At 49.8% G+C, this 23597-nt stretch overlaps 5 protein-coding genes across 6 annotated transcripts in view; 3 read left to right on the plus strand and 2 right to left on the minus strand.

Annotated features, from left to right (window-relative positions):
- Positions 1–23597, plus strand: part of LOC119958898 (late histone H2B.L4-like) — a 70127-nt gene that overhangs the window by 7223 nt on the left and 39307 nt on the right. The window lies entirely within an intron of this gene.
- Positions 8161–8702, plus strand: LOC119958914 (histone H4). Its single transcript, XM_038787440.1, has one exon. It carries the CDS (start codon positions 8334–8336, stop codon positions 8643–8645), a length of 312 nt encoding a protein of 103 aa, XP_038643368.1. The 5' UTR covers positions 8161–8333; the 3' UTR covers positions 8646–8702.
- LOC119958889 (late histone H2A.L3-like) lies at positions 10446–11299 on the minus strand. Its single transcript, XM_038787402.1, has one exon. It carries the CDS (start codon positions 10932–10934, stop codon positions 10497–10499), a length of 438 nt encoding a protein of 145 aa, XP_038643330.1. The 5' UTR covers positions 10935–11299; the 3' UTR covers positions 10446–10496.
- LOC119958904 (histone H2B 1.2-like) lies at positions 11925–12394 on the minus strand. The gene has a single exon (XM_038787430.1). It carries the CDS (start codon positions 12358–12360, stop codon positions 11983–11985), a length of 378 nt encoding a protein of 125 aa, XP_038643358.1. The 5' UTR covers positions 12361–12394; the 3' UTR covers positions 11925–11982.
- LOC119958896 (late histone H2B.L4-like) overlaps positions 18459–23597 on the plus strand; it is a 135610-nt gene continuing 130471 nt past the window's right edge. Inside the window, exon 1 of the mRNA XM_038787416.1 lies at positions 18459–18509. The gene's annotated coding sequence lies outside the window, so the exon portion shown is untranslated. The remainder of the gene's footprint in view (positions 18510–23597) is intronic.

Raw genomic sequence — 23597 nt, forward strand, 5'->3', positions numbered from 1 at the left:
AGTGGCGCGCGCGAGAGAGAGTGGTGCGGGGCGCGAGGAGAGAGTGGGCGCGCGCGAGAGAGAGTGGGCGCGCGCGAGAGAGAGTGGGCGCGCGCGAGAGAGAGTGGGCGCGCGCGAGAGAGAGTGGGCGCGCGCGAGAGAGAGTGGGCGCGCGCGAGAGAGAGTGGGCGCGCGCGAGAGAGAGTGGGCGCGCGCGAGAGAGAGTGGGCGCGCGCGAGAGAGAGTGGGCGCGCGCGAGAGAGAGTGGGCGCGCGCGAGAGAGAGTGGGCGCGCGCGAGAGAGAGTGGCGCGCGCGAGAGAGAGTGGCGGCGCGAGAGAGTGGGCGCGCGCGAGAGAGAGTGGGCGCGCGCGAGAGAGAGTGGGCGCGCGCGAGAGAGAGTGGGAGCGCGCGAGAGAGAGAGAGAGATTGGGTGCGCATGAGAGAGAGAGAGTGGGTGCGCGTGAGAGAGAGAGAGAGAGAGAGTGGGTGCGCGTGAGAGAGAGAGTGGGTGCGCATGTGAGAGAGAGAGAGAGAGAGAGAGAGTGGGTGCGCATGTGAGAGAGAGAGAGAGAGAGAGAGTGGGTGCGCGTGAGAGAGAGAGAGAGAGAGAGAGGGTGCGCGTGAGAGAGAGAGAGAGAGTGGGTGCGTGTTTCTGAGAGAGAGAGAGTGGGTGTGTGTTTCTGAGAGAGAGAGAGTGGGTGTGTGTTTCTGAGAGAGAGAGAGTGGGTGTGTGTGAGTGTGGGTGTGTGCGAGTGAGCTTGTGGGTATTTTACCCTCATTGTCTCTTCGATATATGACAGATATTTTGCTGTTGATGCTCAGTTACTGGTGTGTGTGTGAGAGTGGGTGTGTGTGTGAGAGAGTGGGTGTGTGAGAGAGAGAGTAGGTGCGCGTGACAGAGTGTGGGTATGTGTGAGAGAGAGTGGGTATGTGTGAGAGTGTGAGCGAGTGAGCTTATGTGTATTTAACCCTCATTGTCTCTTTGATATATAACAGATATTTTGCTGTTGATGCTCAGTTACTGGTGTGTGTGTCAGAGAGAGAGAGTGCGTTTTACCATCACAGTCTCTGTGATATATGATGCATATTTTTCCACTTCCTGCTCAGTAACTGAAGTGCGAGAGTGGCGAGAGTGTGTTTTACCCTCACTGTCTCTCTGCGGTATATAACGCATATTTAACTGCTTACTGCTCAGTGAAGGTGTGTGTGTGAGAGTCTGTGAGAAAGGAAGCATGAGTGAGAGAGAGAGTGTGAGTGTGTGTGAGAGTTAGTGTTTGCCCGAGAAACAGAGTGTGAATGTGTGTTTTACCCTCACTGTCTCTCTCCGATGTATAATGCATATTTTACTGCTCAGTTACTGGTGTGTGGGTCTGTGAGTGAGAGTGTGTGAGTATATTAGTGAGTAGTGAGTGTGTGTGTGTTTATTCTTACTGTTCAGTTACTGGCGTGTGAGAGAGAGTGTGCGCGTTTTACCCTTAATGTCTCTCCATGATATGTATCACATATTTGACTGCTTACTGCTCAGTTACTGGTGTGTGAGAGTGAATGGGAGTGTGTGAGAGAGAGAGTGAGAGAGGGAGAGAGAGAGAAAGTTGATATTTAATGATTATTGTACAACTCAGTTACTGGTGTGTGCATGAGTGTGTGAGTGTGCGTTTGACCCTCAATATTTCTTGTGATATGGAACACATATTTTAATGTTTACTGCTCATTTACTAGTCAGTGAGAGTCTGTGAATGAGTTTTATGCTCAGTGTTTCTATGACATACAAAATATTTTACTGCTCAGGTATTGTTGGGTGAATGTGTTAGAGAGTGAGTGAGTTTGGCTGTCAGTTTTACCCTCACTGTCTTTGATAAATAACACATATTTTAGTGATCACTTCTGGTACTGGTGTGTGTGTATGAGAGATTGTGTATGTGTGAGAGTGTGTGTGTATTTTTCCTCACTGTCTCGCGTTGATATATCATAGAATTTACAGTGCCATTCGGCCCATCGAGTCTGCACCGGCTCTTGGAAAGAGCAGCCTACCCAAGGTCAACACCTCCACCCTATCCCCATAACCCAGTAACCCCACCCAACACTAAGGGCAATTTTGGACACTAAGGGCAATTTATCATGGCCAATCCACCTAACCTGCACATCATTGGACTGTGGGAGGAAACCGGAGCACCCGGAGGGAACCCACGCACACACGGGGAGGATGTGCAGACAACGCACAGACAGTGACACAAGCCGGGAATCGAACCCGGGACCCTGGAGCTGTGAAGCAATTGTGCTAGCCACTGTGCCTCCGTGCTGCCCACATATAACACATATTTTTCCCTTACTGGAATGTGTGTGAGAGTTTTACCCTCACTATGTATCTGTGATAGATAACATATTTAACTGCTCACTGCTCTGTGACTGGAATGTATGTGAGTGAGTGTGTATGAGAGAGCCTGTGAGTGTGTATGAGAGAGGGAACATCTGGTAGTGGTTAGCACAAATGCTTCACAGCTCCAGGGTCAAATCCCGGCTTGTTCACTGTCTGTGTGGAGTCTGCACGTTCTCCCCGTGTGTGGGTGGGTTTCCTCCGGGTGCTCCGGTTTCCTCCCACAGTCCAAAGATGTGCAGGTTAGGTGAATTGGCCAGGCTAAATTGCCCTCAGGGTCCAAATTGCCCTTAGTGTTAGGTGGGGTTACCGGGATAGGGTGGAGGTATGGGCTTGGGTAGGGTGCTCGTTCCAAGAGCTGGTGCAGACTCGATGGGCCGAATGGCCTCGTTCTGCACTGTAAATTCTATGATAATCTGTGTGTGAGAAAGAGCGTGTGTGTGACAGTGTGCGAGTGTGTGCTTTTCTGTGATATATAACTAATATTTTACAGCTTACTGCTCAGTTAATGGTGTGTATGTGTGGGAGTTTGTGGGAGTGAGATAGTGTGTGTGAGAGGGAGGGAGTATGAGTGAGATAGTGTGTGTGAGAGGGAGGGAGTGAGTGAGATTTTTATCCTCCCTCTGTCTCTATGACATGGACACACATTTTACAGCAGACTGATCAGTTAATGGTGTGTGTGAGTGTCAGTGTGTATGAGAGAGATTGAGTGTAAGTTTTATCCTCACTGTCTCTCTGTGACATAGTACACATATTTTACTGCTTGTGGGTCAATTGCTGGTGTGAGAGAGTATGTGTGAGAGAATGTGTGAGAGGTGTGTGTGTCAGAGAAAGTGAGTGGGTAAGTGTATGTGTGTGAGGGAGAGTCTGTGAGTATGTGTGAGGGATGATGAGTGTGTGTGGGAGCAATAGGGTGAAAAGTGGATGTGCTGCTGATGGGCAGCAGGGTGGCACAGCGCCAGAGACCTGGGTTTGATTCCGACCTCAGGCGACGGTCTGTGCGCAGTTTGTACATTCTTCCCGCGTCTGTTTGGGTTCCCTCCGGGTGCTCCAGTTTCCTCCCACAGTCCAAAAAATGTGCAAGTCAGGTGGAATTGATATGCTCAACTATCCCTTGGTGGGGTTACAAGGAGAAGGTGGGAGATTGGTCTTAGGTAGCATGCTCATTCAGAGGGTCAATACAGACTCGATGGGTTGAATGGCTTCTTTTTGCACTGTAGGGTTTCTATGAGAGAGAGTGTGAGAGATAGAGAGAGAGTGTGTGTCTGTGTGTTTGCGCATGTTTTACCCTCACTGTTTCTCTGCGATATATAACAAATATTTTACTGCTTATTTCTCAGGGAAATGTGAGACAGTGTTTGAGAGATGGCGTGAGTGTGTGCTTTACCCTCACTTGTCTCTCTTTGATGTAGAACACATATTTTACAGCTTACTGCTCAGTTACCGCTGTGTGACTGTCTGAGTGAGAGAGTGTGAGTGAGAGAGTGTGAGTGAGAGAGTGAATGCATGTTTTACCCTCACTGTATCTCTGGTATATCTACCATATTTAATTGATTACTGCTCAGTGACTGGTGTGTGTGTGAGAGAGGGAGAGTGTGTGTGTGAGAGAGTGTGAGTGAGTGAGTATTAACCTCACAGTCTCTCTCTGATATATAATTAATATATTATTGTTCAGTTATTGATTTGTGAGTATGTGTGGGAGAGACAGTCCTTGGGTGTCTGTGAGAGGGTGTATGTGAGACAGAGTGTGAGTGAGTGTGTATAAACCTCACTGTTACTCTGTGCTATACAGGGCATATATTTTACTGCTCAATGCTCAGTTATTGCTGTGAGAGGGTGTGTTTCACCCTCAGAATCTGTGATATAAAATTCATATTTAGTGCTTACTGCTAAGTTACTTGTGAGTGAGCCTGTGCATGAGAAAATGTGAGTGTATGTTTTACCCTCACTGTCTCTCTGTGATAGATAATGTATATTTACTGCATACTGTGAAAGAGAATGTGTGAGTCTGTTTTACCCTCAATGTCTGTGTATGAGATATGGCATATTTTACTGCTTCCTGTGCAGTTGTTGGTGTCTGAATGTGTGTGAGTATGTTTTCCACTGTAGCTGCCTGTCTCTGTTATGGGTCAAGTGTTATGAAAAAAATAATTTCATCCTGTAACTCTCTGTCTCTGTTCTGTATGCTTGCATTTGTAGCTGTCTATCCCGGTTATGGGATTCTGCATTTAATCTCTATCTGTTCACCTCTCTGATATGTGATTTTATTGTATTTTCTATACTTGTCAATATCTGTTTTGTGAGTTAATGGTGAACATTCTGTTCAGTATTGATCTTCCATTATTACTTTTAGTGACAACATTGATATGTTAAATGATCTATTTCCATGTCTGTTTCATGAAAATGACACTGTACCGTTATATCTGAGATTGTGTGAGATATTTGGATTGGAATTTAATATTTTGTTTTGGGAGGTTTCTTGGTAGAAGTTTATGATTAATTCAGCACTTTTCAATCAGCTGTACTATCCGACCTGTTACCTGTGCCAAAGGTTCACAACTTGTGAGATGAAAGGATGGCCTTACAATCTGGTAATTGTCCTTTTGGAGAACTATTTAAATGTATAATTTTTCTGTTAATGCCTTATTCAAGTGCTTTGTTTGTGATACATTTTAAATGAAGAAAGTTACAAAATAGTGCAAATGGATACTTGCACATTGATTGCTGAATCAATAGCCTAATTAATACTATACCGATTACTTTACAGATGAAACGCAGTTGTCACAACCAGTTGATCCAACATTCCATGAGAGAGTAGGGGTGAATTGTGGAAAATTATACCGCCTGTCCTCTCGTGTATCTGCAAATAATATTTACATTATCTCCAGAGGTCCAGATTTACTTGAATTGCTTCAATTGGATAATGCGGACTGTTGGATTGGGCATGTTTATCTGGGAATTGAGCTCATTGTAAGTGTGGCTGCTTCTGTTCCCTGTGACGGTGGAGCTGATGTTGTGTCTGTGTCTCTGCAATGTTGGATTAATATTGTACTTACTGTGAGTTAGAAGGAGACGGCAGCACATTCATGTTGCTGAGGAATCATCATCTTGGAACTCATCTCTTCATCTGTTGAACGAGGGGGAAGAAAACGTATCTCTTGTAAATCAGGGTCAGATGAGGCCAATGAGAGATCAATCAATTCTTTCAATTTCTAATCAGTAAAATAAAGAAAATACTGTGCAAATCCTGCCCCAGAATCAGACAATAAGCCAGGCCCAGAAAGAGCTCTCCCTTCCCCCCGCTCACTCCAAGTCCCGGAACAAGATGGGGCTCCCGCTGCGCCTCTTGCAAACAGCCCCCGATTCTCCCTGAACTCCCCCCGAGTCAGTAATGATCTCTGAGCCTCTTTGCTCACACTCCCAAATGGATGTGCTGCTGCAATGAGAACGCTGTTTCCTCGCTGACCTGGGCCCTGACATTTCACTCAGTTTGAACAAAGCGTCTCCACTCACTGAGCAAAAGGAGAGTGTGTGGGGGAGGGGATGCGCATGCGCTCTCAATCGCAGAATGACGACAGGCAGGGGTGGGGCTACCCCGGACCTGCGCAGATCCGCGCAGCAATTCCGCCTTGAGAATCAATGGGAATATTCCCCATTTCACTGTCATCACATTTGGAGCAAAACCTCCGATAGAGCCCGTGTTGGGGGGACTGTGTGTGTGTGGGTGCAAGTGGCCCTGCGCCCCAGGGCTCAACCAATCACCTTTGTAGCTGTGTGTTTGTCCCAATGAGATATTCAATTTGCAGCCATTGCCTGCAGCTTGTTTGTTATTACACTGCCATTCAGCCCCTCAAACTCACACTTTCTGCAAACTTACATTTCACTGACTGAATTCATTTTTCATAGAAGCATACAATATATTTTCAAAAATATACTACATTTATAAAATCCCTTGAAACAAACATTGTCAAACATTTCAAATTGTCATCACAACAATATCGTATCGTACAATAATATTTACATTTTCTCCAGAGGTCCAGATTTACTTGAATTTCTTCAATTGAATAATGAGAACATTACACACATTTCAATATTCACATTACAATTCTTCTCAAAATATTTACATCGGTCATGTTCCACCCTGTGACGCTTCAATAATTTAAAACATTTTCCACAGTTACCAGCCCCTCTAGAGTGTTAATCATACAGACCATAAGGCACAGGTGCAGAATTAGGCCACTCGGCCCATCTGGTCTACTCCGCCATCCAATCATGGCTGATATTTTCTCATCCCCATTCTCCTGCCTTCTCCCCATAACCCCTGAGCCCCTTATTAATCAAGAATCTATCTATCTCGGACTTAAAGACACTCCGTGATTTGGCCTCCACAGATTCACCACCCTCTGGCTGAAGAGGTTCCTCCTCATCTCTGTTTTAAATGATTGCCCCTTTAGTCTGAGGTGATGGATGTTGTCCTCTGGTTCTTGTTTTTCCTCCAAGTCGAGACATCCTCTCCATGTCCCCTCTATCCAGACCTCGCAGTATCCTGGAAGTTTCAATAAGATCCCCCCTCGTTCTTCTAAACTCCAACGAGTACAGACCCAGAGTTCCCAAACGTTCTTCACATGACAAGTTCTTCATTCCAGGGATCAATCTTGTGAACCTCCTCGGGGTGGGGGGGGGGGGGGGGGGGGGAGGTTTACAAAGTTACCAGATCCTTTTTAGTATTAATCAGCGGCTGGTTCGGCACAGGGCTAAAGAGCTGGCTTTTAAAGCAGACCAAGGCAGGCCAACAGCACGGTTCAATTCCTTATCAGCCTCCCCAAACAGGCGCTGGACTGTAGTGACCGGGGCTTTTCACAGTAACTTCATTTGAAGCCTACTTGTGACTTTCATTTTCATTCATCGCACACCCCGGTCTGTTTAACATAGAACATACAGTTCAGAAGGAGGCCATTCGGCCCACTGAGTCTGCATCGACCCGCTGAAGCTCTCACTTCAACCTTATCCCCTTAACCCAATAACCTCTCCTAACATTTTTGAGATCTAAGGGCAATTTAGCATGGCAATCCAGCTGCGTTGCCTGTCTTTAGACTGTGGCAGGAAACCGGAGCACCCAGAGGAAACCCACGCAGACACGGGGAGAATATGCAGACCCCGCACAGTCAGTGACCCAGCGGGGAATCGAGCCTGGGACCCTGGCGCTATGCATAGGTATTTTACTCAGTTACCAGCCCCTCTCGGGCAGCACAGTAGCATTGTGGTTCGCACAATTGCTTCACAGCTCCAGGATCCCAGGTTCGATTCCTGGCTTGGGTCACTGTCTGTGCAGTACCACATCCTTCTGGTAGTGTGGTGACCTGAACTGTGATCTCCAGATGAACTTGATGATGGCACGGGTGACTGCTGCGCACAGGACTGGGGAATGGGCCAGACCTGCGCCACGTCCAGCAACACAGAGATCCTTCCCATATTACTACAGTGCAGAAGGAGGCCATTCAGTCCATCGAGGCCACAGTGACTCTCTGAAAGAGCAAACCTACCCAGGCCCACTCGCTCGCAACTCCACCTAACATCCACACCGTTAGACACAAAGGGATAATTTAGCACAGCCAATCCACCTAACCTGCGAATCTTTACTGTGTGAGGAAACCCACAGAGACACAGAATGTCAGGGTCAGAGTGAACCCGGGTTCCTGGCGATGTGAGGCAGCAGTGCTGACCACTGTGCAGCCCATCATGTTGCAGATTGTCCGTGATGTTCAGCGCGCTCTTTTCACTTCTGTTTGGAATATAAAATGTGGGTTGGAGCAGGCAGGAGGCGGAGCTGGATGGTCAAAGACATTTCACTGCTCTGTCTGTCACTCAGTCTGCTCCCCGCCTCTCTCTCTTTCTCAGTCAGGTCGGGGCGGGCTGTATAATAAAGGAAAGTGCAGCAGCTCGTCTCTCATTCAGCAGCCATTTGACTGAAGAAGCATCATGTCTGGCAGAGGGAAAGGAGGCAAAGGACTGGGCAAAGGCGGAGCAAAGCGGCACCGCAAAGTGCTTCGTGATAACATCCAGGGCATCACCAAACCAGCAATCCGCCGCCTGGCTCGCCGTGGCGGGGTCAAGCGCATCTCGGGTTTGATCTATGAGGAGACTCGCGGGGTGCTGAAGGTTTTCCTGGAGAATGTGATCAGGGACGCCGTCACCTACACTGAACACGCCAAGCGCAAGACGGTCACCGCCATGGATGTGGTTTACGCTCTCAAACGCCAGGGCCGCACTCTCTATGGATTCGGCGGCTGAGAAACTCCATTTGACAATTTTAACAAAACCCAAAGGCTCTTTTAAGAGCCGCCCAAACCCTCACATTGAGAGCACTGACCTTAGAATGGCAGCAGAATAACCCATGGAGCTGGTTTAGCGAGTCAGACCCTGGGAACCTCGATTTCCTGTTAAGACGGGTGACGTTATAGCAGGAAATCCTTTATTATCATTCATTTGTTTTCTCATTAGAAGGCGACATAGATTTGCTGTACAGTCTGAAACAACCTTTCTCCGCAGTCAGCCCTGTAACCGCACATAGTGAACACGGACATTGTAATGACAGCGGGAATTCTGTGCCTGCTCGGTTTTAATCATCCAATATCGGTTGAGTCGAATCCGAGACAAAAATGGGAACAGGAATCATTGAGATGTTTTTGATATTCACAACTAGAGATTGATTTTTTTTTAGTTTTCTCAAATATCCGTTCCCTGTCCCTGTGAAATTGGCGGGCTTTTTGAAATTGATGGTTTGTCAGTTGCAGGTCCACCAATCAGGGCCCTGATATCCTTGCTGCCCATCGCTCTTTTCAAACTTGCCCACGGGATCGGGCTGCATCCAATGAGGAGAAGAGGGCGGTCACTATAATGCCTTAAATAGGCAGTGAGAGAGCGGCGCCAGCATTCTCAGCCTCTGCCTTTCACCCAGTTTCACATCATGGCCAGGACCAAGCAGACAGCGCGCAAATCGACTGGAGGCAAAGCTCCTCGCAAACAGCTGGCTACCAAAGCGGCCCGCAAGAGCGCTCCAGCCACGGGCGGAGTGAAGAAGCCTCATCGCTACAGACCCGGCACTGTGGCTCTGAGGGAGATCCGCCGCTACCAGAAATCCACCGAGCTGCTGATCCGCAAACTGCCCTTCCAGCGCCTGGTGCGAGAGATCGCTCAGGACTTCAAGACAGACCTGCGCTTCCAGAGCTCCGCCGTCATGGCCCTGCAGGAGGCCAGCGAGGCTTACCTGGTGGGGCTCTTTGAGGACACCAACCTGTGCGCCATCCATGCCAAGCGAGTCACCATCATGCCCAAAGACATCCAGCTGGCCCGCCGCATCCGCGGGGAACGCGCCTAAAACCCGGCTTCACCAATAATAACAACAAAGGCTCTTTTAAGAGCCACCACGTCTGTCAGGAAAAGAGCTACAACACCCAATCCCTCATTTGCGTTGCTGTCATTTCGAATATAGTAAGAAGTCTTACAACACCAGGTTAAAGTCCAACAGGGTTGTTTCAAACACGAGCTTTCGGAGCACGGCTCCTTCTTCAGGTGAATGTTGACCTGAAGAAGGAGCCGTGCTCCGAAAGCTCGTGTTTGAAACAAACCTGTTGGACTTTAACCTGGTGTTGTAAGACTTCTTACTGTGCTCACCCCAGTCCAACGCCGGCATCTCCACATCATGGCTACCATTTCGAATATAAGCATCGTCAGTGTCTCATTGCATTCGGAAGCTTGAGTGACATTCTCACATGCCAGTGAATGATCACCCTTTTACGGAGGGAGCGGGTGGTCTGAAAGACATTTTAGATTATTAGAGTCTTCCCGGTCCCACTGCTGGTTAAGGGTCGCTAAATTGACAAATAAAACAGCTCTGGTTAGTCGCACTGACATTGTAATGAAAGTGGGAATGAATTCTAAAACCCCATGGCACATAAATGGTCAGTCTCTATCGCCCTCCTGCAAATACCAACAACAGGAATGCTCTCATTCCAGGCTGAAGCCTCAGGGAAATTCTCACAAACACGGCACTAAGCGGATCGAGAACAGGTCACCTTTTTTCAGATAAAATGAGTGGCTCTGAAAAGAGCCTTTGGGTTATTAGATTAAAGAATGGTCGCTTCACTTCTTGCCGGAGCTGGCACTGGTTTTCTTGGGCAGCAGCACGGCCTGGATATTAGGCAGCACCCCGCCCTGAGCGATGGTCACCCCTCCCAGCAGCTTGTTGAGCTCCTCGTCGTTGCGGACGGCCAGCTGCAGGTGTCTGGGGATGATGCGGGTCTTCTTGTTGTCCCGGGCCGCGTTGCCGGCCAGCTCGAGGATTTCAGCGGTCAGATACTCGAGCACAGCAGCCAGATAGACCGGGGCTCCGGCACCCACACGCTGGGCATAGTTACCCTTTCTCAGGTGCCTGTGAACACGGCCCACCGGGAACTGCAGCCCAGCCCGGGAGGAGCGAGACTTGGCCTTGGCCCGAACTTTACCGCCGGTCTTTCCTCTTCCAGACATTGTCACAATCTCACAAACACTTTCACACAGAATGAGGGAAACCGCCCACATTCACTTCTCTTATAGCTTCAGGAGGAATGGCGGTGCACACATTGCTGATTGGTTATCTCAACAACATTGTGGAGTCGGCTACAAAGTGACCAATCAGATATCTGTTTGAAGCACCAATCAGGAGAACCCACGGTGCTGAGGGCGGAAAGTTTGGGCGCCAAATGTTCAGATTCCAACCGAATATTTATTTCAAAGCATAAAAGAGCGCGAAAAGATAAAACAGAGAAAATTGAATAGGGACCGTAAAAAATGTGACTAAATAATTGAAATTTGAGTATAGGATTGTTGGCTTCTCTCTCTTTGACGAGTCTACAGTTTCCCTTTATCTGTCAGTTTCCGATTTGGGGATTTCTTTGTAACTGACGAACCCAAAACAAAATAGTAGTAAAAATAAAAGTAAATAATGCGGATGCTGCAAATTAAAGAGCTGGAGAAACTCACCATGTCTGTGAGTACCCGTTTCGGATTTGATCTCAGAGATTTTTACAACTTGGATTCGAATCGAGTTTAATCTAGCTGCTGTTTAAAACGCTATCAGCCGCAGACAGAATGTTTTATTTACAGCCAGCTGCAAATATTATAAAAAAGGTCCATATTGTAGACTACTTTAGTGCCAAAAGTGGAGTGAGCAGTTTGGAGCTAGTATCAGTATTGACATGGAGTTTTCCCACACCACTAATGTGCTCTCGACATAAATCGAAAGGAGATTTTTTCGAATCCCGAACACAAATTGAAAGGGAGGTTTTGGAGTTCTATTCTCTCTCCAAAGCTAGCGACAGATACCGAATGTGAACAAGTCAGAAACCAAAGACACAGTGTCACCGAGCGGTCACCAAATGATGGGACACGTAGATCGACCGGGCGATAACTGGACATCACCCAGAATGTTATGTTTTTGTCAAACCCGATTTGAACGGATTTGGCTATTCCTAATAGAAATAAACTAATAATTGTTTAAAGTATGATGGTTTGGCTGCTTTCCAGAAATTGTGGGTGGCTCTTAAAAGAGCCGTTGTGTTTGGGGTGGTTTTCAGTCCATTGTGCAGTTTTACTTGGAGCTGGTGTACTTGGTGACCGCCTTTGTCCCTTCCGACACGGCGTGCTTGGCCAGTTCCCCGGGCAGCAGCAGGCGCACGGCGGTCTGGATCTCCCGGGAGCTGATGGTGCTGCGCTTGTTGTAATGGGCCAGGCGGGAAGCCTCACCCGCGATACGCTCGAAAATATCGCTGACGAACGAGTTCATGATGCTCATGGCCTTGGAGGAGATGCCGGTGTCGGGGTGAACCTGCTTCATCACTTTGTAGATGTAGATGGAGTAACTCTCCTTCCTCGACCTTCGCCGCTTCTTGCCGCCCTTTACTGGGATCTTCTTCTGGGTTTTCTTAGCGCCCTTCTTGGGAGCTGGAGCTTTTTTGTCATCAACCATTGTGACAGCAAACTGCAGACACACAATAACTGGGAACTGCCAGATAACTGCCCTTTTATAGACTAACTCAGTGAACTATGTTAATGAGGATGGGAGAGAGACCAAGTCACCAATGGTGAATTTAGAATGCTGTGACGTTTATGTGGATCTGATTGGTTGTTTCAGGCAGCCAATTACAGCAACTGCTCCTCCCATCCACAAACTCTGTGGCCAATCAGATTGCCCCTAATTGACACATTGCTCTGACTCTGGGCCTCCCTCTGCCGGCAGCAGCACATTCTCTCTGCTGGTAATAACACGTCACTCTCCAGGGGCTGTCCCTGCGCATGCGTGCCCACTCAGCCCGATCAGGCAGTGCGCAGGCGCGGCTCTCAGCGTCCGGACCGCCTCTTCCTGACGTCACCGGGCTGTCCAGGGGCAGCTTCTTTGAAGCAACACCAGGTTGAAGCGGCGCTGGAGAGCAGATCCTCCATTTTGTAGCTGGCAGCTGGGAAGAATTGAAAATGGATGGTTTTGTAATAAAGAAGAGAGGGTCAGAGACACAAACAGGCCCGGATCTCACAACTAAATCTGTGGGAGAGTCGCCCAGGGGAGTGACAGCAACACAAAGCAGAGCTGGTGTCAGCTCCACGGCCTCTGCTCAACAACCCATTCAGAAGGAGCTGAAATCAGGAACACAGCAGAATAAAGGGGATATTTGAAGGTATGTCTTTATAAATTGTGCCAATGCAAATCAGGATCCCCTCCGGCTGATTTATTTGGAGATGAAACGTGGATGCTCTCTCATAGAACATAGAACAGTACAGCACAGAACAGGCCCTTCGGCCCTCGATGTTGTGCCGAGCAATGATCACCCTACTTAAACCCACGTAACCCATATACCCGTAACCCAACAATCCCCCCATTAACCTTACACTACGGGAAATTTAGCATGGCCAATCCACCTAACCCGCACATCTTTGGACTGTGGGAGGAAACCGGAGCACCCGGAGGAAACCCACGCACACACGGGGAGGACGTGCAGACTCCACACAGACAGTGACCCAGCCGGGAATCGAACCTGGGACCCTGGAGCTGTGAAGCATTGATGCTAACCACCATGCTACCTGGAGCTGTGAAGCATTGATGCTAACCACCATGCTACCGTGAGGCCTGTCTTACCTTGCAGACATCTTTTCAATTCTAAACACACTGAACCTCAAATTGCAAGGAAAGGAGGAGGATTGCTTTTGGCGCTGTGAAGAATTTGATGCTTTCCAAAAGTAATTGAATGTTAGGCAACTGCGAGTAGAAAGCCAAACCTACTACATGTTCCCCACGCTGTAAAGACATATGAAAGGAAATAGTTAGTAAAGGAACTGTCGATAGACTGGATGCGCTGATCAACAGTTTTTATCGCTTTTTTCCAGAGGAGAAGTTTCAGATTTTGAGAGAGAATTGGTTGGTGAAAACTCCTTTTGAGTTCGAGACCCCTGACTCAATTACAAACTGATAGCTGACTCCAAATGTACAAACTGAGCTTCTGCACCTCACCTGTGACAGCACATAAAAAATACGCCACAACCCCATGAGGTTTTCAGAATTCTGGCGTCACGTCGACGAGGAGTATCCAGTGCTGAGTAAAACAAGCATTCTGTTGCTATTACACATCACAAGGATGTACTTGTTAAAGGTTTGGATTTTCATCCTCAAAAGGATGAAGACAGCACAAAGGAACCAGCTGAACTCTGCACCTGATACACGCGCTGCCCTCTCCACATCTGAACCTGATTGAAGTGAGAGCAGAAGGACCAAGCAAGCTCATCTGCTGCATTAAAGGTAAGAGGACATATATTGGATCGTGGTGGTCAGCTGGAGTGGGTCCCAAAAGACGGACAGTTGGTTAAAATGGGTCGCAGGTATAAACCAGTTTAAAAGTACTGCTCTGTAAAATACTACTGATTCAGTTCATCCATTTTCCTTCATTTACCATGAATAACTGATCTAATGTCATTGATGTAGTACATATGTTACAGATAAGAACATTTATAACTTAATCAGAATGGTAAAGGCAGTTTCAGACATCAAGACGAGACAAGAAGAGACCTAAGCAATGACATATTATAATAATTATTATTGGTAAACATGCAGTTACTGAAGAAATATTTTAAAATCCAGGTTTGGCAGTATGTCATGGTGCGCGTTACAGAGAAAGTGCTGCAAGCTGCTCAGAACTGGATGTTAACTATTCAAGTGGAGACTGGAGAAGCTTTTAACTGGAGCTAAATTCATCGATTTCATAGAATCTGCAGTGCAGAAGGCAGCCATTCAGCCCATCGAGTCTGCAACGGCCCTTGGAAATAGCATACTAATAATAATAGCTTATTGTCACAAGTAGGTTTCAATGAAGTTACTGTGAAAAGCCCCAGTCGCCAGATTCCGCCGCCTGTTTGGGGAGGCCGGTACGGGAATTGAACCCACGCTGCTGGCCTTGTTCTGCATTACAAGCCAGCTACTTAGACCACTGTGCTAAACCAGCACCCCAAGTACCGAAGCCCACACCTCAACCCTATCCCCACACCTCCACCCTCTCCCATAACCTTCCCTCGCCTTTTTTGGACACTAAAGAAATTTTAGCATAGCCAATCCACATAACCTGCACATCTTTGGACTGTGGGAGGAAACCGGAGCACCCGGAGGAAACATGGGGAGAATGTATAGACTCCGTTGACTGTGTAAACCAGCGGAGTGTTCAAATCATATTCTATTACAAATTGGAAACCAGGGGAGTGAGTAAATCAGTGGTGTGGGTAAACCAGGGAGTGTGGAAATCAGGGGAATGATTCAAACCAGGGGACTGTCCAAGACAAGACAATTGTCTAATGCCTCTGAAATGTATCAACCAGCGCACTGTGTGAACCAGAATAGTGTACAAACCAAATTCAGTTTCAACTATGAAAGGTGTTAAAATGAAGTCAGTCAGTGGAATGGTAGTTTGCAGAAAGTGTGAGTTTGAGGGGCTGAGTGACAGTGTAATAACAAACAAGCTGCAGGCAATGGCTGCAAATTGAATATCTCGTTGGGACAAACACACAGCTACAAAGGTGATTGGTTGAGCCCTGGGGCACAGGGCCACTTGCATCCACACACACACAGTGTCTCAGAGTTGCGGGAGTGGAGCTGCTGCTTTGCTGCTGGAGGTGAGAGTGGGACCACCTGGGGCCTGGTGCTGTTCCCCATCCCGGGGTGAAGACCCTGCCCTCTGTCCTCCCATCCCGGTGCCCGAGGTGGGACCGGGACCGCCTGGTGCTGTTCCCCCTCCCGGGGTGAAGACCCTGCCCTCTGTCCTCCCATCCCGGTGCCCGAGGTGGGACCGGGACCGCCTGGGGCCTGGTGCTATTCCCCATCCCGGGGTGAAGACCCTGCCCTCTGTCCTCCCACCCCTCTGAGTGAGGTGGGACTGGGACCACCTGGGGTCTGGTGCTGTTCCCCCTCCCAGGGTGAAGACCCTGCCCTCTGCCCTCCCGCCCCTCTGAGTGAGGTGGGAGTGGGTCCGCCTGGGGCCTGGTGCTGTTCCCCCTCCCGGGGTGAAGACCCTGCCCTCTTTCCCTCCTGCCCCTCTGAGTGAGGTGGGAGTGGGTCCGCCTGGGGCCTGGTGCTGTTCCCCCTCCCGGGGTGAAGACCCTGCCCTCTGCCCTCCCGCCCCTCTGAGTGAGGTGGGAGTGGGTCCGCCTGGGGCTGCTGTGAAGACAAAGGACTTTGCCTTGGGCCCTCACAGGGCTGAAGAGCGCAGTCCGCCCCCCCTTTTTCACCCCCTGTGGTGGGTGTGTGGCAGCTGCCACTTTGCTTTAGGCCACTCCGGGGCTGAAGAACGCTGCCCGGCTTACAGTGACTATCTGCTGCTGCCCTGTGACACCTGCTGTTGTGCTGCCTTCCCCTAGTCCCCTGATTTCAGTTACATGGTTGTGCCATACCAAGGGTGGGCATAGCCAGTACCCCAGGGGCATCCCCAGAGACCTGCCACTTTTGCGGCCTGGTGGAGACCGTGGAGCATGTGTATGTTGTCTGTCCTCGGCTGCATTCCCTTTTTAGTTTTTTGACGACATTGTTGTTTTTGTCTTTGCACTTTAGCCCCACGTTCCTGACCTACGGACATCCGGAGCAGGGGGGAGGGTGGAAGGTGGAGGGCCTCCTTGTGAACCTGCTCCTGGGCCTGGCCAAACTTGCCATTAATAGGTCCAGTTAGTGGGCGACCGAGGGGGTCATCCGGCCTGACTGTCTGCCCCTCTTCCACGGCCCTGTTCGTGGCCGTGTGTCCCTGGAGCTGTAGCATGCGGTGACCAAATACAGTCACAAACATCCCCCACCTTTTGTTTTTTTTGATAGTAGTATTAAATAATCAGCACAGTTGCTTTCCGGAAAACAAAATGTACTTGGCTATTCCCGTCATTTGTGGAAGAGGTGCTGCTAAATTGACTTAATTTGAGGTTAATCTGTTCAGCAATTTTATTTGTTGATGGTATTCGGCAATTGGTATGGCTCAGCAAATGAGACCTGTCGACCCATCATCCAGTTTTTCTTTCTTCAGAAAAGTACTATTTGTGGTAGGATGAGATATAAGGAGATTTTGCCTTTTGATTTGCCAGCACGGTAAATGGTATCTAGAAATCGCTATAGCTCTGATTATGGCCTGTGGCCCTTACTCATTAATATGATGGGGCTATTCCCAGCATGGCATAAGTGTCTAAATCGGTGTTCCCACTGGCAGTAATATTGCTTTCTGCTCTCTGGATTCCTGGCAGCTTCTGAAGTAAATGACTGTTGTCCTGTGAGAAATGTACTTGGTAAACATGGAAAATTCTGAGTTAAAAGTAATTGTCAAGTGGCAGAGTCATCAACAAATGTGGAGATAAATCTGTGACAAACCATGTCCTTAGTTCATTCACCTTATTATCTGCATGCCTGTATTCTCTTCAAAAGCCATTTTGTGTGCTTCAGCAACCTGCATCAGTATAGCGTTAACAGCAGAGAAAGGGATTTTGTGAGGACACCTTGCAGACCCTTATGAATTTGGATACTGTTTTGGTTTTTTGACCGGATTACCACTCAGAATCCAGCTTTATCAACAGCTTAACTCATTAGAAGATGCACCAATGAAGAATTGGCAAATTCTACAAGATTTCAACCTTCAACCCCATATTGACTGCTTACAACAGTGGTGTAACTTGCAGAAATGTCAGTAGTCACTTAGGCTTTCTCATATTGAAGCATTAGTTCATCACTGGGCTTTAGTTCATCAGTGGCAAATTACCCTCCAATATAGGCAGTCTGTTTGATCTTGAAATCATTGCAGCCATGCCTAATCTGACCTTCATTCAGTGTTTGTGCACTTGTACTTTGTAAAACTAGCCGTAGAGCATCAATCAGAGGAATCACACTTTTCATCTCTCACTGATCCAGAAACACAGCCTGTTGCCAATCTGCTGAGAGCAGATAACAAACTAGGGTCAAACCTGGAATCTTATTGGCTCAGCCTCTCACTGAATTACCTTTCTGAGCTACCGCGGGGACTTGTAGTTTTTGACTACAACACGGTCTCTATAGGAGGTTTTGCTCTATCTGTGATGACAGTGAAATGGGGAATATTCCCATTGATTCTCAATGCGGAATTGCTGCGCGGATCTGCGCATGTCCGGTTTAGCCCCGCCCCCTGCCTGTCGTCACTCTGAAGCTGACAGCGCATGCGCAGCCCCTCCAGCGAGGAAACAGCGTTCTCATTGCAGCAGCTCATCCATTTGGGAGTGTGAGCAAAGAGGCTCAGAGATCATTACTGACTCTGGGGGAGTTCAGGGGGAATCGGGGGCTGTTTGCAAGAGGCGCAGCGGGAGCCCCATCTTGTTCCGGGACTTGGAGTGAGCGGGGGGGAAGGGAGAGCTCTTTCTGGGCCTGGCTTATTGTCTGATTCTGGGGCAGGATTTGCACAGTATTTTCTTTCATTTACTAATTATCAGTTGAAAGAATTGATTGATCTCTCATTGGCCTCATCTGACCCTGATTTACAAGATATTTGTTTTCTTCCCCCTAGTTCAACAGATGAAGAGATGAGTTCCCAGAACAAGATGATGATTCTTCAGCAACATGAATGTGCCGCCGTCTCCTTCTAACTGACAGTAAGTACAATATTAATCCAACATTGCAGAGACACAGACACAACATCAGCTCCACCGTCACAGGGAACAGAAGCAGTCACACTCACATTGAGCTCAAGTCCCAGATACACATGTCCAATCCAACAGTGATACACGAGAGGGCAGGTGGGATAATTTTCCACGATTCACCCCTACTCCATATCATGGAACGTTGGATCAACTTGTTGTAATGACAGCTTTTCATCTGTAAAGTAATCAGGATAGTATTAATTAGGTTATAGATTGAGCAATCAATGTGGAAGTATCCATTTGCACTTCTTTGTAATTTTGTTGGATTAAAATATATCCGGAAGCTCATTCATCTCACAAGTTGTGAACTTTAGGTGCAAGTAAAAAGTCAGTGCTGCTGATTGAAAAGAACAGAATCATTCATGAGATTGAACTGAGACAAGTCCCAAAGCTAAATATTGGGGGAATATCCAATTCTCCTAACAAGCATGTCTTTCGAGACTTGTGGGAGGAAACCGGAGCATCCGGAGGAAACCCATGCAGACATGGGGAAGACGTGCATACTCTTTACACAGTGTCCTGCTTTACACACTGCCCTGCTTTACACACTGCCCTGCTTTACACACTGCCCTGCTTTACACACTCCCCCGCTTTACACACTGCCCTGCTGTACACACTGCCCTGCTTTACACGCTGCCCTGCTTTACACGCTCCCTGCTTTACACGCTACCCTGCTTTACACACTGCCCTGCTTTACACACTGCCCTGCTTTACACACACCCCTGCTTTACACGCTGCCCTGCTTTACACGCTCCCCTGCTTTACACGCTCCCTGCTTTACACGCTCCCCTGCTTTACACACTGCCCTGCTTTACACACTGCCCTGCTTTACACACTGCCCTGCTTTACACACTGCCCTGCTTTACACACTGCCCTGCTTTACACACTGCCCTGCTTTACACACTGCCCTGCTTTACACACTCCCCTGCTTTACACATTCCCCTGCTTTACACACTGCTCAGCTTTACACACTGCCCTGTTTTACACACTGCCCTGTTTTACACACTGCCCTGCTTTACACACTGCCCTGCTTTACACACTGCCCTGCTTTACACACTGCCCTGCTTTACACACTGCCCTGCTTTACACACTGCCCTGCTTTACACACTCCCCTGCTTTACACACTCCCCTGCTTTACACACTCCCCTGCTTTACACACTGTCCTGCTTTACACACTGCCCTGCTTTACACACTGCCCTGCTTTACACACTGCCCTGCTTTACACACTGCCCTGCTTTACACACTGCCCTGCTTTACACACTGCCCTGCTATACACACTGCCCTGCTTTACACATTTTCCTGCTTTACACACTGCCCTGCTTTACACACTGCCCTGCTTTACACATTTTCCTGCTTTACACACTCCCCCGCTTTACAAAATGCCCTGCTTTACACACTCCCCTGCTTTACACACTGCCCTGCTTTACACACTGCCCTGCTTTACACACCGCCCTGTTTTACACACCGCCCTGTTTTACACACTGCCCTGCTTTACACACTGCCCTGCTTTACACACTCCCCTACTTTACACACTCCCCTACTTTACACACTCCCCTGCTTTACAGACTCCCCTGCTTTACACACTCCCCTGCTTTACACACTGCCCTGCTTTACACACACCCCTGGTTTAAACACTGCCCTGCTTTACACAATTTCCTGCTTTACACAATTTCCCGCTTTACACACTGCCCCGCTTTACACACTGCCCCGCTTTACACATTGCCCCTCTTTACACACTCCCCTGCTTTACACACTCCCCTGCTTTACACACTGTCCCGCTTTACACACTGTCCCGCTTTACACACTGTCCCGCTTTACACACTCCCCTGCTTTACACACTGCCCTGCATTACACACTGCCCCGCTTTACACACTGCCCTGCATTACACACTGCCCCGCTTCCCACACTGCCCTGCTTTACACACTCCCCGGCTTTACACACTGCCCGGCATTACACACGCCCCTGCTTTACACACTCCCCTGCTTTACACACTCCCCTGCTTTACACACTGTCCCGCTTTACACACTGTCCCGCTAAACACACTGCCCCGCTTTACACACTGCCCCGCTTTACACACTGCCCCGCTTTACACACTGCCCCACTTTACACACTGCCCCTCTTTACACACTGCCCCGCTTTACACACTGCCCCGCTTTACACACTGCCCCGCTTTACACACTGCCCCGCTTTACACACTGCCCCGCTTTACACACTGCCCCGCTTTACACACTGCCCCGCTTTACACACTGCCCCGCTTTACACACTGTCCCGCTTTACACACTGTCCCGCTTTACACACCGTCCCGCTTTACACACCGTCCCGCTTTACACACCGCCCCGCTTTACACACCGCCCCGCTTTACACACCGCCCCGCATTACACACCGCCCCGCATTACACACCGCCCTGCTTTACACACCGCCCTGCTTTACACACCGCCCTGCTTTACACACCGCCCTGCTTACACACCGCCCTGCTTTACACACCCCCTGCATTACACACCCCCTGCTTTACACACTGTCCTGCATTACACACTGCCCCGCTTCCCACACTGCCCCGCTTTACACACTCCCCGGCTTTACACACTGCCCTGCATTACACACGCCCCTGCTTTACACACTGTCCCGCTTTACACACTGTCCCGCTAAACACACTCCCCCGCTTTACACACTGCCCCGCTTTACACACTGCCCCACTTTACACACTGCCCCTCTTTACACACTGCCCTGCTTTACACACTGCCCTGCTTTACACACTGCCCTGCTTTACACACTGCCCTGCTTTACACATTGCCCTGCTTTACACACTCCTCTGCTTTACACACTGCCCTGCTTTACACACTGCCCTGCTTTACACACTGCCCTGCTTTACACACTGCCCTGCTTTACACACTGTCCTGCTTTACACACTGTCCTGCTTTACACACCGTCCTGCTTTACACACCGTCCTGCTTTACACACTGTCCTGCTTTACACACCGCCCTGCTTTACACACCGCCCTGTTTTACACACCGCCCTGCATTACACACCGCCCTGCATTACACACCGCCCTGCTTTACACACCGCCCTGCTTTACACACTCCCCTGCTTTACACACTGCCCTGCTTTACACACCGCCCTGCATTACACACTCCCCTGCTTTACACACTGTCCTGCATTACACACTCCCCTGCTTTACACACTCCCCTGCTTTACACACTGTCCTGCATTACACACTCCCCTGCTTTACACACTCCCCTGCTTTACACACTGCCCTGCTTTACACACTCCCCTGCTTTACACACTCCCCTGCTTTACACACTGCCCGGCTTTAAACACTGCCCTGCTTTAAACACTGCCCTGCTTTACACACTCCCCTGCTTTACACACTGCCCTGCTTTACACACTGCCCTGCTTTACACACTGCCCTGCTTTACACACTGCCCCGCTTTACACACTCCCCTGCTTTACACACTCCCCTGCTTTACACACTCCCCTGCTTTACACACTCCCCTGCTTTACACACTCCCCTGCTTTACACACTGCCCTGCTTTACACACTGCCCTGCTTTACACACTCCCCTGCTTTACACACTGCCCTGCTTGAACCACTTCCTATCATTTCGAAGCTCCACTAGTTTACACACTTTCTTGTTGTGCGCACCCCTCTATTTTTACACACTTCTTCCTAAAAAATCTCTTTTCCGGCATTTTTGAAATGAGATACATTGCCGTTTGTTTTCATTTATTGTACAGAACACAAAGGCTTCTTCTCAGGTTTCTCTAATAACAGGCTGTCGCCGTCTGCTCAGCAAACAATCCTCCCTATTTCCCCCCACCACCCAGCTCCCCTCTCCCTCACCCCCCCCCCCCCGCTCAGCACCCCTCTGCCTGATCTCCCCCACCCAACTCCCCTCTCCCTGACCCCCTCCCCCCCACCCAGCTCCCCTCTCCCTGACCCCCCCCCGCCCAGCTCCCCTCTCCCTGACCCCCCCGCCCAGCTCCCACCCCTACCCCCCCTCCAACCAGCTCCCCTCTCCCTGACCCCCTCCCCCCGCCCAGCACCCAGCTCCCCTCTCCCTCACCCCCCCCCACCGCCCAGCTCCCCTCTCCCTCACCCCCCCACCACCCAGCTCCCCTCTCCCTCACCCCCCCCACTGCCCAGCTCCCCTCTCCCTCACCCCCCCCCCCGCTCAGCACCCCTCTCCCTGATCCCCCCCACCCAACTCCCCTCTCCCTGACCCCCTCCCCCCTCCCTGACCCCCTCCCCCCACCCAGCTCCCCTCTTCCTGACCCACACCCCCGCCCAGCTCCCCTCTCCCTGACCACCCCCGCCCAGCTCCCCTCTCCCTGACTCCCCCGCCCAGCTCCCCTCTCCCTGACCCACACCCCCGCCCAGCTCCCCTCTCCCTGACCCACACCCCCGCCCAGCTCCCCTCTCCCTGACCACCCCCGCCCAGCTCCCCTCTCCCTGACCACCCCCGCCCAGCTCCCCTCTCCCTGACCCCCCCCGCCCAGCTCCCCTCTCCCTGACCCCCGCGCCCAACTCCCCTCTCCCTGACACCCCCACCCAACTCTCCTCTCCCTGAACACCTCCTCGCCCAGCTCCCCTCTCCCTGACCCCCCCCACCCCCCCCACCCAACTCCCCTCTCCCTGAACACCTCCACCCACCCAACTCCCACACAAGCTCTGGGAAATATACCCGGACGGGATGGGTCTTTCCTCCCCTCTCTTCTTTCCTTTTCACTGACCATCTAACTGGGTTATTGCTCGTTCCCTTTCCCGTTTTTCTTCGTGTTCCCTCACCGTGCTGTGGTTGCTGCCTTTGTTGTCTCCCCCTGTGCCCCCCCCCCCCACGTTATTGTTTCCTTATCTGTTCCCCCTTCTGGCTCCCCATTTTTCATCTTCCCCCTTGCTGCCCCCCCTTCTTCACTGCTGCCCCCATTCTTTCTTGCTGGGTTTTGATACATCATCTTGCTCCCCCCCAACCCCCAGGTCCTCCCTCGCTTTCCTCTGTCTGTCTCGTCCCGGCTATTTCTCCCTGGCTATTCGCTATTTATTCAT

Source organism: Scyliorhinus canicula, chromosome 31, assembly GCF_902713615.1.
Source record: "Scyliorhinus canicula chromosome 31, sScyCan1.1, whole genome shotgun sequence".
Lineage (NCBI taxonomy): Eukaryota > Metazoa > Chordata > Chondrichthyes > Carcharhiniformes > Scyliorhinidae > Scyliorhinus > Scyliorhinus canicula.